Source organism: Ascaphus truei, chromosome 6 (assembly GCF_040206685.1).
Source record: "Ascaphus truei isolate aAscTru1 chromosome 6, aAscTru1.hap1, whole genome shotgun sequence".
NCBI lineage: Eukaryota > Metazoa > Chordata > Amphibia > Anura > Ascaphidae > Ascaphus > Ascaphus truei.
Genome location: NC_134488.1, coordinates 2,100,903 through 2,118,360, shown reverse-complemented (window position 1 = coordinate 2,118,360; position 17,458 = coordinate 2,100,903). Strand labels below are relative to the sequence as shown.

General features: G+C 43.2%; 1 protein-coding gene across 1 annotated transcript in view; it reads right to left on the bottom strand.

Moving 5' to 3' along the window:
- Positions 1-1,994: 1,994 nt before the first annotated feature.
- DCPS (decapping enzyme, scavenger) overlaps positions 1,995-17,458 on the bottom strand; it is a 28,390-nt gene continuing 12,926 nt past the window's right edge. The window contains exons 2-4 of the mRNA XM_075603297.1: positions 11,849-11,962; positions 3,549-3,659; positions 1,995-2,145 (exon numbers count right to left, since the gene is read on the bottom strand). Of these exons, the coding sequence (XP_075459412.1) occupies positions 2,044-2,145; positions 3,549-3,659; positions 11,849-11,962 (327 nt within the window). The 3' untranslated portion in view covers positions 1,995-2,043. The remainder of the gene's footprint in view (positions 2,146-3,548; positions 3,660-11,848; positions 11,963-17,458) is intronic.

Below are 17,458 nucleotides of genomic sequence, written 5' to 3'. Positions count from 1 at the left end.
TCTCTCTCTGATTTCTCCATTTCCCCTTTTCCTCTCTCTGACCATCACCTCATCTCATTCTCTCTATCTCGCTTCTCCACCTCCATCCACCCCCCCGGTTTTGCAGAAACCTGCAATCTATTCACTTACCTGACTAAGTCCACTTTACGCTCCTCCCTCAGCTCTGCTACAGACCCTGACAACCTGGTCAGGAACTACAACTCTGCCTTGTCCTCCTCTCGATCTACATGCCCCGCTTTCTCTCTGCCGCCCTCGCCCTTCTAACCCTAGACCCTGGCTAAATTCCCACACACGCATGCTGCATTCCTCCACTCGTTCCTCTGAACGCCTCTGGAGGAAATCTCATACTCTCGCAGACTTCCTTCACTACTAATGTATGCTATCCTATTTCAACTCTGCCCTCTCACAAGCTAAACAAGCCTACTTTTCTTCACTAATCAACATGCACAAGTCTAACCCACGCCGACTGTTCTCTGTCTTTGATACTCTACTCAAACCACCCTCAGCTGCCTCTCCTTCCTCCATCTCCGCTCAGGACTTTGCTGACTATTTTAAGGAAAAGGTGGAATCCATACGGCAGAACATCCCCTCTGTTTCTTCCTCCCATCCTACACCTCTTCCTAAGGCCATGGCCATGTTTGGCGCTTGCTGGCGGAAGTGTGCTAACGCACGCTCCTGCTCAGCACTGAGCCCCTACAGCCGCAATTAGAGCGGCTTTAGTAGGGACTCACCTGCGCTTCCGCGCGCTTGCGGAAGCGCAGGTCTTAGGGGAATTTAAAATTCCCCCGCTTGCCGGCGAGACAGGCCGGTCACGTGAGCGGTTCGCCCAATGAGGGCGAACCAGCTCCGTGACGTCACTGCCCCCCCCCCCCTGCCAGTGACGCGCCCGCCCCCGGACCCCCCCCCTGACGGCCTGCTGAGAGCGCTTGCGGTAAGGAACCGCAAGGCCAGGGAAAGCACCCGCTTTCCCTGAGCCTCAACGCGCCTCAGCACGCCAGCGGTAAGCGTGTCCGAGGCCTAACTCTCCTCCTGCCTTCCTTGACTCTTTTTCCACTCACAGGAGGATGTGTCGCTGTTGATCGCCTCTTCTCCCTCTACCACTTGCCCTCTTGACCCCATTCCCTCCCATCTCCTAAAACCTCTTGCTCCTACTATAATCCCTATGCTCACACACATTTTTAACTCCTCCCTCTGCTCTGGAACCTTTCCATCCTCCTTCAAACATGCAACAGTCATACCATTACTCAAAAACAGCAAGCTTGACCTTACCTGTCTTTCTACCTATCGACCTGTCTCCCTCCTGCCTTTTGCCTCTAAACTCCTTGAACGTCTTGTATTCTCTCGCTTGCTCCATTTTCTCAAAACCTATTCTCTCCTAGACCCTCTACAATCTGGCTTCCGCACTGCTCACTCCACGGAAACAGCCCTCACTAAAATAACTGACGACCTCCATGCTGCCAAAGACAGAGGTCATCACACTCTGCTCATTTTACTCGACCTCTCTGCAGCATATGACACCGTGGACCACCCTCTTCTCCTTCACATCCTCCATACTTGGTATTCGGAACAAAGCTCTATCCTGGATCTCATCCTACCTCTCCCATCGTACCTTCAGTGTCTCTTCTGCTAACACCACCTCCTCCTCCTCTGTTGTTTGTTGTATTAATATTGTGATTAATTGTGGTCTTGTGAATTTTTTAATCATACATAACCATGTAAGTTTATATCAACTATATGGGTGGCCTTTAACAGTGTCCCAAATAAATTCTCCAATTTTTATATTTATATTTTTTTCTATTTATGTTTATACCTTATTATATGTATATAATTTTAAATATTCATCTGTATTCAATATTATATTTATAACAGGTGAGTGTTCACATACCCTCACTGTCCAATAGTTAATTGCACCTATAGTGCATGTTACACACATTTAATTATTAATTTCACTTTGGAGTGACTGTATAAAAGGCCCCCCTATAGGTGTCCTAAACTACTACCTGATGAAGCACTGAATTGTGTGAAACGCGTTGCGGAGTTCATTCAGTGCACACATAGGGATCCAGACTCTTGGCTGTATAGTTTCCAGCCTCCCCACAGAGGTTTGAGCCAATTCCATCCGGCTCGCTTGAAGTGGGATGTGTGCTGGAAGTACAGAGTAACAACGATTGTGGTGGACTACTCAATACGGGTCCTGCGAAAAGCCGCAACCCAGAAGTGACATCTGAGTTCTGCCGAGCCAGTTGGTCCCAGCGCGCGGGACTGATTTGTGAGTCTCAGCACTTACCCCCTGCGCCTACCATCCAATTGAACTGGAAACCTGTGCACTGGCCTCTACTGGACTTATATTATTTTATATGTAAGTTTTTACTTGTTACTATTTTATTTGTATAATACATGTACCTTGACCCTTGGTGCGCTTCTGTGTTTATTTTTCACTTCTAAAACCTGTTGCTTTTTCCTCCGCAATATAACAAAGATACGCCCTTTCCTCTGTTGCTCGATTGCTAAAACTCTGACTCAGGCCCTCATTCTCTCCCGTCTTGATTACTGTAACCTCCTGCTGTCCGGCCTTCCTGCCTCTCACCTGTCTCCCCTACAATCTATCCTAAACGCTGCTGCCAGAATCACTCTACTCTTTCCTAGATCTGTCTCAGCATCTCCCCTCATGAAATCCCTCTCCTGGCTTCCGATCAAATCCCGCATCTCACACTCCACTCTTCTCCTCACTTTAAAGCTTTAGACTCTTCTGCCCCACCTTACATCTCAGCCCTTATTTCTCATTATGCACCATCCAGACGATTGCGTTCTTCTCAGGGATGTCTTCATTCTACCCCCTTTGTATCTAAAGCCCTCTTCCGCCTTAAGCCTTTCTCACTGACTGCCCCACACCTCTGGAATACCCTCCCCCTCAGTACCCGACTAGCACCCTCTCTATCCACCTTTAAGACCCACCTTAAGACACACTTGCTTAAAGAAGCATATGAATAGCACTGTGAATATTCTGAACACGATACATAAAGCTTGGCCCCCTGCAGACGCACTTACCAGAACTCCCTCCTACTGTCTCTGTACGTTCTCCCTACCTACCAATTAAACTGTAAGCTCCTCGGAGCAGGGACTCCTCTTCCTTAATGTTACTTTTATGTCTGAAGCACTTATTCCCATGATCTGTTATTTATATTATCTGTTATTTATTTGATTACCACATGTATTACTACTGTGAAGCGCTATGTACATTAATGGCGTTATATAAATAAAGACATATAAATAAAGACATACAATACTTCTTATTCACTGGAAAGTACTTCCATATGAATACCTTTGAAAAATTACAGCAACTAATGCTTCCTCTTTTTCCTCCCATAACTTTTTTCATGCTATACGCACCATTTCTATCAATTTTTGGGGCAATTCTCATTTCTGTTTATATCTTTCTAGATACAAGGCTTTCACCATTATTCTACTGTAGGTGAGTTATGTTGACTATACTTCGGAAACAAACAAGGCAGATGAGTTATGTCCCTATGTTGCCTTTCCATTCTCACCTGTCCTTCTTGCAAGATGTTCCTCAACAATGGGAGGTGATCTGAGGTGAGGTCCCGCAAAGACTTGATGCCATGTTGGTGACAAATGGCAATGAGGTAGAGATCATCTACCTGTGGAGACAACGAATAAAGGGTGTTAATAACATTTTATTTTAAAAGTGGTGAATCCTGCGGCTTTAACATCATGTACTTATTAAAAACTTACAATATCTGAGGTCATCTAGTTACACTATACTGAAAGTGTGTTATAATGTTGGGGCAAGTATAACTATTTCAAAATAAATTTCAAACTACTGTATATGAAATAAAGCTATTGTTGGCTTGATAGTAACGAACTGCTAAAGAGTGATTTTACAATCTTTTCCTAATCTCTGGTGACAAGACTGTTTGCAACTGTTCAGTGGGGGTTTTCCTATTTGGCCCCAGTATTCAAAATGTAAATGCGGCAAATTTCCTTTTCCCCCTACTCCACTCCCCCACCCCCAATATACAGAGGCACCGCTGTCTACTCCACTGATTGCCGGTGGAAAGCATGGGGCCTCTAAAGATTTTAACTCCTCCTTTGTGCCGCCTGTGACGGTGAGGTGGTAACCACGCTCTTAATAATGGTCAAGCCCTGTTTTTGTTACCTCTGATCCGAATATTTAGGTTCAAGTGTGAGCTCTTGAGCCCAGTGACTAACTGGATAACCTGTACTTTGCGGTAATAAAGGATTTGTGTGTTTTTGCCTTTGCAAGGATGCCAGCAAGCAGGGCTTGCTAGAGTATGAGTTTCAGGGGGGTTTTGCAGAGAAATTGTTGTCAGAATGTGCCTAGCTAGTCAGGGTCCAGAGTTGCTGGTTCCTCTAAAAATGTACCCAGGAATCAGGTCTGATTCCTGGATACATGTAGGTACATCGTCCCGGCAATATCTCCCCTTGAAAACGCTTGCGTGATTCATCACTATGGTTACCTGCTTCAGCATAGCCCTGAAAGGTTTGGATACCCAGTTAACCCAGAACCTAAATAGGGGTTCATGAGTACTCCAAACATAGATAAGGTTGTGAGGGGATTCTTAGAATACAGTCCAAGTCCCTTAGATGTGTGGGGAATAAAGGCTTGTAGAAAATAAAGTGCAGCTTTCTTTTCTATTCCCCATACCCCGAGACTTAGGACATGTAAAAGTATATTTTTATTAACATGGTGTTTTAATATAAAATGTACTGTTCACGGTAATGAGCCGGGACTTTCAGAACCAATGTTCTGACACTACCAGGGGCTACCAAGTTGGTGCCAGTAAGTCTGCAAGACATTGGAGATGAAAGCCACCAGAGGATGCCATGGGTGTGAAGTTCATTTGGATAGCTGTGAAGGGCTCAAGTACCCACGTCCTGGGATGAATGGAAGTCATCCGTACTACCATTTGCCCCACCAGACTTAGAGGAGCCTGACCCAGCGGGTGGCATCTGAATAGCAAGGGACTAGGTGGCAAACTTGCACATGTCCCTTGGCAGATTCAGAATCCCACTAGCCCGGCTTCACAAGACCGGCTTCGCTCTGATTGGCTGGAAGGAAAGTTCCCATGCTGTGATTGGCTATAGTATTTTGTGAATGAACTCCAAAATACTATAAGAAACCCGTAAGCCAATCAAATAAGAGATTCGACGCCAGAAACAAATCGGCGGGATTTTCAAAAGTGCTCTTGCGCGAATAGCAAGGCACCGGCTTCAGAAAATCTTGCCCGGAAAATCTTCTAAATCCCACTTTTCGCGGCCAACTTCTCAGAACTGAACGTAGCAGTCGAGGCTGGGATTGCAAGCCGATTTTAGTTCCAGGACGTTTGGGACTAACTCCCGGTGAAGAAAAGTCCAAGTTCTCCGGAAGAGAAGGAGTGGTGGCGTGTGGCATTGCATGCCGATTTGGTTTCCAGGACGTTTTGTGTTAAGTGCCGGTCAAGTAAAAACCTCTGTTTTAGAGTGCACAGCAGCTAGGAATGTCTAGTTTAATTCCCAAGTAAGTGTGTCTTTTCAGCTGTATTTTGTGTATCATTGTGTGTATGCCTATAGTGAATAAACTACAATTTATTTCATTACCTGTTTTGATCAATGAATGATCCTGATATAAAAGGTGTACAATAAAACCGGTCTCCTGTGACACCGCCCTCTTCCTCCTTCAGCGTTGCAACATCATTTGATGCCGCAACGCCGAAGGAGGAAGCGGTAAGTGCCAATGGGCGGCAGATTTTTTTAATCAGCCACTGCAACTGTTGTACAGTATATACATTACAGATAAATTTTGGATCCAGACTTGTTTCCCTTCTTGTTTAAACCATTAAACTGCCATCATTATCAAAAAGGATAAAGAACATTGACAGAATGTTTGGTGTGGTACGCAAGACCTGGCCTTGAATGACCAACTAGACAGATCAAACCTTCCTCTGGGGGCTCAGCCCACCGTTCTAACCAGGTCAAGAAATTGTCGGCTAGTTTGTGGTCCTTTGGGCTGAATGACACTTGAGGAGAACTCCACCCAATAGAGACTTCACATTTTTCTCTGCTCCCCACCAAATTTATTTATGAGAATTGACTAATTTGTAGATTCCTCCCAAATCTCCCAAGTAGGCTCAGCCAAAATCCATAGTATCATATGGTCTGATCATGCCACAATAGAGCTTTCACTTATCAATTCAGAAATTCTGCCACCTATAGTTTCTGGAAGATTAACGCGTCCTCCTTATGAGAATGCACTTACATCGGCGGTCGTGTCTAAACAGGCAAGCAGGAGAAGGACATTATCGGACAAGCAGCTTTGCCACCGCAGGTGCCACATGTCCCTAAAAGAGTGTGAATGCTTTTTTTTATATCTTCCTAAATGTGAGTTGAATGATAATCTGTGTTTTAAAAATATTTTTAATAAATTGAATTACACTATGGGCGTTCTCTGCACTTTCCTCTCTCTTTGTGTTTATATAGTGCTGGAGGTCTGGGGCTACCATGTTTAATCTCCTATTACAAGGCCGATCACTTGGTACAGCATGTATCCTGGCATGCAAATCCCCTCTCAAGAAGATGGGTAGAACTAGAGAAAGCACTAATTTCCCTTCATGACATTGATATTGATTCAGTTCTCTGGATGGCCAAACCAATTAGGGACCAGATCCAGCCACATTCCACGACTATCACTCACTCGCTGAAGCTATAGGAGCACAATAAGGAAAAGTTCCACCTAGTCAGAAAAAGCTCCCTGTTGAACCCCTTATTCCTGAATGCCAAATTTCCTTCGGGCCTTAACAAACAGGTCTTTAGGGAATGGTGGTTCAATAAAATCAGCAGATTAGTCTTAGATTCTGCAACCAGATTCCTTAAACAGTTAAGAGTCCCAGGTGGTGGATTTTTAGCTGGATAAACGTGAAATGTGCCACTAATTGCAGTAGCTTTTTTCTACAAAGTTACAACCCGACCCCTTCCTCACAACCTTTGAGCAAATCTGTATAAATTCTCCTGACCAAACTAAGATTACCTAACTGCTCAACTCCTCTATATTTTTGGCTCCCCCACGGGAGGTCAGTGTGTTTATCACAAAGTGGGAAACAATCTTGGCAGTGCACTTGAATCGAAGGACAGGGAAGATATCTTCGAGGCCGCATCCAAAGCCTCTAAACGCACAAAACACTAAAGAGAATGCATATTAGGTTCTATGCAGGTGGTACCTAACTCGTGTGCGGCTCTCGAAGATGTACCCAGGGTATTCTCCCATGTATCCGGAGGGCTGTGAGCAACGAGTCGGCCTCCATGTGGTAGTCCTGCCCAAAAGCGTCCATGCTGTGGAACAAAGTTCACAAGTTGGCACAAAATATCAAAGGCCTAGCTTGGCAACTGGATCCTTGGTCCTGCCTCCTCAACAAACCACGCCAAGATTTTGATAAAAAACACCAACACATTACTCTCTTCTGTTTCTCCCCCATTGCTGCAACTGTATTAAAAATTCAATAAAAACTGTGTGGGGAAAAAATTAAGCCATTTAAAACCAGAACCACGAGATAGATATATAGATATATTTATATATATATATATATATAAATATATATATATATATATATAAAAATCTCAAACACGAGAAAAAAAGAGTCAAGATACGAACATTATGTCAGTTAATCTGATAGGCTTCTGTGGGTCCTGCTTTAATCAGCAGCCAAGTAAGAAAGCAGTTTATGACAGCACAGGTTTTTATTTTGGGAGTTCCACTGGAAGTCAAGACATTTTCTTGCCCTATGTAGGATCGAAAAAAAACGACGCTCTGATTGACTCCTTTTTAATGTTTTGAAGGCAGGAGTGCCAAGAATGCATTAAGGTTTCCCCAGTATTTTATCGCTAATAACGTTGGAGGCAAGACGTTTCCCCAGCTTAAATGTACTCCTATTCAATAGATGTCACAAATGAAATAGGTAGTGTCCTAGTGACCATGGTGAATGAGCAGCCTCCCTTTTCAGTGTAGTTTAAAAGGACAGTGTGACGGTGAGGGGGTAACAAGGCTCACTAATAAAGGTCAAGCCCTCTTGGTTGCCCCTGAGTCATGTGGGGGGTTCTAGAGTGTCAGCTCTTGGACCTGGTTGTCATGTATCTACTACTATGCATTGCATGAAAATATGCAATAAAGAATTTTTGTGTTTTTGCCTTTCCAGGAGTGCCAGCAAGCAGAGATTGCTAGGCTATGAGGTTCAGGGTGGGTTTTGCAGAGAAAGTCATTTCAGATTGTAGCTATGTAGCGGGGTGCCAGCATTACCGGATACCCCAAAAAGGTAGTCGGGTATCTGGTCAGATTCTCGGATACCTTTAAGCACAATGCTCCGGTCACAATCCTACCCTGAAAACGTTCTTGCAGCTCACCGCCAAGGGTCCCTGCTTCAGCACAGACCAGAGGGGTAAAAAGGGGCATAGAGATTTGTGTATCCCGGGTATTGTCAGGGGTCCCTGTGAAGGGGGAGTCCACCACGGTATATGCCCAAACCCCCAGACCTGTTATAGGGGTTCGGGGTATCGCCAACTATGTATAAGGTTGCAAGAGTAAAATTATTTCCAAGTCCAGCTTCGGTACAATTGAAGCAACCCTGAAAATGAACCTAAACATTATTTGAAGCAAATTTTATTAAAACTTCTTATAGGAAGGTCTGGGAGCTCTGAAAATGAACGTGCACGTCTTTTCAGTAGATCCTAGGGGATGAGGGACTTATAAGAATGTTGTATGATTTTTATGAACATGGTGTATAAGAGTATATGTATATGCCCTGTATATGAACTGGGGAATTTCTAAGTCCGTGGTTCCAGGAGACCAGATGGCCACCAAGCTTGGTGCCACTGTGTCTGGTCGGGTCCTGGAGTTGAAAGTCTCAGAGATGCCAAAGTGTTAGGGCGGACGGAGTACCGGAGTTACACTCAAGTACCCATGTCCTGACATGAATAAGGGCTATCCGGCAACCATTTGCTCAGCCCAGACACTGAGGAGCCTGGCACAATGGGGGTTCAATATGCTAAATGGCAGAGGTGCCAGGTTGGCGCATGCCCCTTATTGAAATCAGTGCCCGCCTGGCTTCAGAGTACCGGCAAATCTGTTGTAGTGGTTTGTGAATGGGACTGAAAATCCTATAAGAAACCTAGCAGGCAATCAGGTCAGGAGATTCTAAGCGCCAAGACAGCAGCGGTAGATTTGAATTGATCAAAAGATGCTCTGAGAGAAATAGAGGCGAGCCGGCTTCAGAAATTTCCCACTAGTGCTTTGTAAAGGGGCATAATTATGTTTACTTCCCTTCCATCCATTGCCCGTTTGATGCAAGATAAGATCTTGTTTGCCTTTGCAGCTACTGCATGACATTGGGCACTACTGCTAAGCCTGCTGTCTACAAGCACTCTTAAATCCTTCTCCACCAATGATTCCCCCAATATATCTCCATTTAATTTGTAAGTCGCCTTTTTATTCCTGCATCCCAAATGCATAACCTTATATTTATCTGTATTAAACCTCATCTGCCATTTATCTGCCCAAGTTTCCAGTCTCTCCAAGTCCTTCTGAAGAGAAATTACATCCTGCTCTGATTCTACTACCTTACACAATTTGGTATCAACAGAAAAGATGGAGACTTTGCTCTCATTCCCAACCTCAAGGTCATTAAAAAACAAAAGTTAAAAATCAGGGGTCCCAGTACCGATCTCTGAGGGACTCCACTCACGACTTTAGCCCAACATGAAAAAGTTCCATTTATGACAACCCTCTGTTGTCTGTCCTTTAACCAGTTTTCAATCCAGGTGCATATATTATTACTGAGTCCAATTTTCTTTATTTTGTACACCAACCTCTTGTGTGAAACCATATCAAAAGCCTTTGCAAAATCTAAGTAGACCACATCAACTGCATTACCCTGGTCTAAATTCCTACTTACCTCCTCAAAGAAAGAAATCAGGTTAGTTTTGGCAAGATTTACCCTTCATAAATCCATGCTGACTATTACTAATAATTTTGTTTTCCATTAGGTATTCCTGAATATTATCCCGTATTAAACCTTCAAGTATTTGTTATTACTTCTACATTGTTTGATATGACCAAATCCAATATTGCCCCTCTCCTGGTTGGTTCCTCAATAATTTCGGTCATATAATTGTCTTTAAGCACCCCCAAAAACCTGTTTACTTTTGTTGTAATGCTAATCTCATTGCCCCAGTCTAAATCCCCCATTATGCAAACATGACCCAGTTTTGATGCATTCTCCATTTGCAAAAGTATTTTAGCTTCCTCAATCTCCCAGATATTTGGTGGTTTATAGCATATTCCCACAAACATTTTCTTTATACTTTTACCTCCACTGCTAATTTCTATCCACAAAGTCTCTACATTTTCATCATTCCCTTCATTAACATCATCCCTTATAATAGGTTTTAGATCCGGTTTAACATATAAACATACTCCACCTCCCCTTCTATTTGTTCGATCCTTCCGAAAAAGGGAATAATCCTCTAAATTAACTGTCCAGTCATGAGTTTCATCCCACCATGTTTCTGTAATGCCTATGATATCATACTGCTCCCTTGCACCTATTAATTCAAGCTCCCCCATTTTATCTGTCAGGCTTCTTGCATTAGCAAGCATGCATTTAAGTTTTTTTTCAGCCTGTACTATTATCTTATCTGCTCCTTCATTTCTGCTCCCACTTGGTTTAGTCTTTAGAAGTTTTCTAGTATTATCTGTATTTACTATGGGTGTCTCACTGCTTGTCAAACTCGCACTTGTCCCCATTTTACCTCCATACCTCCTTGTATCCTCCTCTATTCCATTTAGTTCATTATCTGTTTCATTCACCTCCCCCCTCCATCCTAGTTTAAAATCTCCTCCAACCTTTTTAGCATTCTCCGTAGAACGTAGCGGTCGCGGCTGGAACTAGAAGCCGAAAAGCCAGGACGTTTGGTACTATGTCCCGGTCAAGGGATTTTGGCATCTCCGGAGCAGATACAGCGGTGGCGTCTGGTAATGCATGCCGAGTTGAGTTGAGTTCCAGGACTTTTGCGGGTACATCCCGATCAACCATAGACTTTGTTTTAAGGACTGAGTTAGGAAAGGTTAGTTTTTTTAGCCCAGATCCCCCAGTAAGTGTGTATCCCTCTGAATAATTGTAATCCACTGTGTGTATGTCTGTTTCAATGGAATAAATGACCATTTGTTTTACTCCTTGGTTTTGCTCAATGAAGTATCCCGGTTTAAAGGTGTAATGCCCTGGTCTCCCGTGACAGACAATTCCTCCAAAGATCAAAATATAGTAATGGTAGTGACATTTGTAACGTTAACAGGGTTATATTTGCATGCGTTTTTAACTAAATATGAAACCTTTACTAAACAGAATTTTTTTTGGGAAGGGGGGGGATTAAATTCCTCTGAATGGTCCCTTTTGTGTGATGTCACAATGTTCAATGAGAGCTTGCACACGCAAATCCCTCACTATCCCCCTTCCCTTATATTTATTGGCTATCTGCGAAGCAGAAGTGAGGTAATGGTAGAGGAAACACGTCATTGACTCTTCCATTCAGAGACTCAAAAGGAGAGAAATTTGTGTTTAAAATTCCAAAGAAACAAAAGCAGCCTTATTATACACTTTTAGCATGGTTACATTTGTTTAGGAAGCCAATAAAGATTGTTAAAATCTCTAAAGAGGAGATGCATTTTCCAGCAAAGACTCCATTTAATATTTTAGGTACATAGGGTCCCAAAGTCACAAGATTATTTTTAAAGGGCTCTTCAAAGACTTATGTATTTTTTTAAAACCTACTGACCTCAACGTACCTGCTTCTGGTTCCACTTAAAATCTGGGATGAGGATAAACCCATGAGAAGGATCTGGGTTCTCATGGACAATACGGTCAGCCTCTGCTTTCTTTTCCAGGATATTGTATACCCACTATGATGACAGGAAGGATAACATGTTCACAATACATTACATATGTTTCAAGCACCATTAATTTTTACTACACCCTGTTCTTCAGGATTGGAAAAGTGTAGTGTGATTACATTCTAAATATCAGTGGACACACACAAAACATTTCATACACATAAGGAATATGAAAAATTGTACGGCTCGCCTGCAGCAATAAACAGAATGTCTAGTAATCACACAAATTAAACACTCAAAATTCTCTATTTACACTAAGAAAAGGTATAATGCAATCATGGACCGTGTAAACTTCAACTAAAAAATGTGGAGAGGTAGAGAGAGGTAGAGAGGGGGAAGAGAGGGGAAGACAGGGGAAGAGAGGGGGAAGAGAGGGGGAAGAGAGGGGGAAGAGAGGGGAAGAGAGGGGAAGAGAGGGGAAGAGAGGGGAGGAGAGAGAGCGAGAGAGAGACCACCAAAGGTACCCACCCTATCGCTTGTCTCTTTCTGTTTGTATTTAAGGAGATCACTTCTTGGTATTCTGGTGGCTTTTTACAAACAGAAAGAGACAAGCGACAGGGTACCTTTGGTGGTCACATACAACCCACACCTAGGAGCCCTACGCAAGATCGCCAGGGAACTACAACCCATCCTCCAGGAAGATACAAGACTGCAACAGGTCTTCCCTGAAGCACCCTTATTATCATACAGACAACCTCAATCTCAAGAATATTATGGTGAAGAGTAAAGTATTAAGCAGTACAACTGAATGTGGGACGAAACCATGCCAGGACGCAAGATACAAAACCTGCACAATACTCTACACAGCGGACACAATACAAATACCACACAGGAATCGGGAATACAAAATTAGAGGAAGGTTCACCTGTTCCTCCAGCAATGTCGTGTACCTCATCATGTGCATGAAATGCCCAGGGGGCTGCTACTACATAGGTGAGACGGGGCAGGGGCTAAACAAGAGAATGAACCTGCATCGCCACAGCATCACACGCGGAACAAGAGACAGTCCTGTCGGTGAACATTTCTCTGACTCTGGCCATAAGATGAACGATCTGAGGGTTGCCATACTCAAAGGTAATCTTAAAACACCGAAAGAGAGACGGTTGCATGAATACAAATTTATGCAACTGTTCGGGACACTTAGCGGTGGCCTAAACAGAGATCGAAATTTTCCGAGTCATTACTGACACAAGTGAACTCTCTTCCCATGAGCGATAAAGGCCATATCTGTACATACTGTGCTATATGTATGCACACACAGCTGCCTCTTACACATACTAATACTCCTTGTTTTTCCATCCCTATACACCAATAGGGACCACATAGTATCTACACACACACATTTAGTCATACTACTATCTCTCACATTTCCACACCTACCCATTCATATTAACTCACACTCCACACACACCTTTTGTAAAGCACTGTATACACCGTGGGCTCTCCATTCATTTATATTCACACAGATACACACATACACTCTCACATCACTAACTTTCAGGAACCATTTAACACCTCCAGCCATTAATCACATCCACACACGGGGGAGGGACAGCACAGATAACATTCCAAGAGACACTGTTTTTAAGTATACCCTTTGCTTGCTTCATTCCCACCGACAGTGACAACCCTGAGCCTGAGTCGGATTTTGCGTGCAGTTTTGATGAAGCTTGCATGTACCTAAGCGATTTCCAGCCTCACCAGCTGACTACAGGTGGACTAGCGCCAGTGCCAGCTGAATGGGAAATACTATGGTGAGTATTGTTGCCGTATTATTTTCTGTTTTTTTTATTTTGACAATACTGTATAAATATCGGTGCGATTCCAAAGTCAAGCGATTCTCCTGTAAGCAATATTATTGGCTGAGCGGCTTCTACAGTACTGTACTGCAGATACTGAACAATTGGTGGAACGCTAGGCGCATGCGCATGTGAACAGAAGAAAATTATTGGTGGGGCTGGCTGGGTACTTCTTTAGGGGGCTGAGCATTACTGTACATTAAAACTTTTCTTTTTGTTTTTCCTCAGAAAAGAAAACGGCTAATGGGGGGATTTCGATGGATAATATCGCGTTGTGTGACAATGCCTGCACATTGCTGAATCGGATTCAAAACCCCACGTCTACAGTTTTTTTGCCCTTGTTCCGGCCGTAAAGTATACTGTGTAATAAACGCGAAAAATAAAACTATGCATTTATTCTACATGTACAGTATCATTTACATTGTGTGTGTTCTACATTATACAGTGCCAGGTTCCTAACATCTATGGGCAAAATGAATTTTATTTCTAGGTGCCCTAGAACAGAAGTTCCCACGCCAATTGGCCGTGAACTTGACCGAGGCCCTAGTTCCCACGCCAATTGCGCGATTACCCTGACTCCGTTCTGTTGCCACGAGAGGGTCGCTATTTGCCATGCAATCCTGACGGAACTAGGACTACATGGTGACCGAATCTGAGCCCTCTAGGTTGAACAGAACCGGAGTTATGGGTTCCAGGTTTCTGCTCAAAGCAGCGTGGCTTTCTCCGCCATTACGGTCAGTGATAGGACCCTCCTCGCCGGCGTGACCCTTTCTCGCCGCCATTACTGGTCGGACCCTGTTGGGGTCAAGTGAGGGGGTTCCTAACATCTAGGGGCAAAATGAATTTTATTTCTAGGTGCCCTAGAACAGAAGTTCCCACGCCAATTGCCCTTTTGTTCTTTTATTGGTGGAGTCAGTACAAAAACATTTATTTACAAATACTGTACAAAGATGAGACGCAGCATTGGATGGAAATATGGACGTGTGAGGTTAGTACAGGAGGTACTGTAAAAGTGTTGTTTAGCAAACTGTACTGTACTGCTAAAAAAAATTATTCCTTGTCATTACAGAGCATACCCCATGATACGGGACGCAAACAAAATCAAAAGGGTGGTCCAGGCCCAAGCATGGATCGACAGTGGGGAGACTTTCCAGGATTGCATCTTCACTGATGTGTCTACTGTGTCGCTGGAGAGATTTGCAAGCTTTGCATTCCACAAAAAAGGCCGCATATCTTTGAAGCCGCGGCAAAAACACCCTGTGAAGCTGCATGTGTGGGGTGCCATCTCTAGGCATGGACCGGGTTGCATCGTCATCTTTGAAGGTAAAATGTATCAAATATAATGTCGCCTAATGCACTGTACTTTACTAGTGTTGCCATACTGTATGCACTGTACTGTACTATTGTGCAGTTTTTTGAGCACTTTTCTTTTCTTGCTATAGGAATCATGAATAAAGCTTTCTTCCAAGACAACATTGTGCCCGAGATACATCACACGCGAGTTCCCCAATGGTCACCGCTTCTACCAGGACAACGATCCGAAGCACACCGCGTCAACGGCGCATATCCTTGAGCGCGGCATCAACTGGGTGAAGACGCCAGCGGAGTAAGTGCAGTAGACCGTGTCCCATTTTTGTTCCCCACTGTTTTTAGCTCTTAAACCAATTGTCCTTTTTTTCCAATGACAGATCGCCAGACTTCAATCCGATCGAAATGGTCTGGCATCAGCTGAAGGACCATATCCGGAAAGTGGCGAAACCCTCCAAAAAGGATGAGTTGTTGAAAGGCATAATGAGTTTTTGGAACGATGTACTCACCGTGGAACGCTGCAATAAATATATAGACCATATTGCCACTGTGTTGCCCATTGTCATCGCGCGTAATGGGCAAGCATCAGGAAAGTAGTACTGTGCTGTAGTATTGTAAGTACAGTATGATACAGGTAAGTATGGCACAGATTTTTTCTTTCAAGATAGTCAGAGTATACAGTAGTTAGTTTTTTCTTTACAGAGAGAGCAGCACCAGCCATCAGGTTACAGTACATAGAATTTAACAGTAGTCAGAGTATACAGTAGTTCCAATATACAGTAGACTAGTTCGACAGTACTACAGTAACTGCCTATTAACTGCTCAATTTTTTTCTTTCCAGAGAAAGCAGCACCAGCCACCTACAGTAGTTCTACACATCACACAATGCCATAATACAGTACGCACATACAGTACAGTAACTGCACTAATTTTTTGTTTTCTTGTCGTTTCAGGAAAAAACGGGTAGCCTGGGGGGAGGTGGGTTTTTGTGTTCAGTCTAATCTGTTTGTACAGTAAAATGTACAGTATACAAACAGCAGTAATGATGTACACAAAACCTCTCCTCTCAATGAACTACTGTACTGTAGACAGAATGAGGAAAAGATAAAGACGGGGAAAATAATATTAATATACAGTATATACAGTATATATATTATACAGTACATTACAATATATATTATTGTATTATACAATATTATATTGTATATATATTATTGTAGCTTGTTATGAAGTCTTAGACAATGACCCTACTAATAAGTACCAAAAAGATCTAATGAACATCTTACAAAAAGGGTTAAATACCAAGCTCATCAGTCAAGAGGAGTACGACTATATGTTGGTCAAATTCCCGAAAACAGCCACCTTTTACAGCCTTCCCAAACTACATAAATCCAAGAGACCCCCACCAGGTAGGCCTATTGTTTCGGGGATTGGGAGCCTAACTGAAAAAACTAGCTCATACATAGACTGTATCCTGAGACCATTTGTACAATCTCTGCCATCCTACCTTAGAGATACTAAGGATGTGTTGAGGAGACTTGATGGCATTACTGTAACAGACAAAACCATTTATGTCACGATGGATGTCGAAGGACTATATGCCAGCATCAAACATGATGCTGGTATAAAAGCAGCTATGTATTTCCTCAATACAAGGGGCATATTCTATAAGGCACAAAATACATTCATGGCCGAATTGATCGAGTTTGTACTCACACATAACTACTTCTTGTTTGCAAACACATATTACCATCAGATTCAAGGTACGGCCATGGGTACAAAGTGCGCCCCATCATACGCCAACCTATATTTAGGGTGGTGGGAAACTATGCTGGTTTACTCAGAAGAAATGGAGCCATACACATCACACATCGATATATGGGTACGCTATATCGATGATGTGATGATGTTATGGAATGGCACCATCGATGAACTTCTGGAGTTCGTTGACATTCTTGACAGTAACGAACTTAATTTGCTTTTGACTTTAGAACATGATCATGACAAAGTGATGTTCTTAGATGTGTGCATCTCTACCACGATTCACCGCAAGGCCACAGCTACAAACAGCCTTCTTACTGCCAGCAGTCATCATCCTAGATCTCTCAGTAACGGTATCCCAGTTGGACAGTTTTTGAGATTAAAACGCAACTGTAGTAACTATGCCGATTTTGAGATACAGGCAGGCTTGATGGTCGAGAGGTTCTATGAACGTGGCTATACCAAGCGAATAGTGAAGTTGGCATACAAAAGGGCCAAGTGTGCTCCACGCTGTTCATTGTTACAAGATAAGATTACAGAAACGGATGACAAAACAGTAAGATTTATTAGCTCCTTTAATAACCAATGGAAACATGCTAGGGATATTATATGTAAGCATTGGCATATTTTGAGGGCA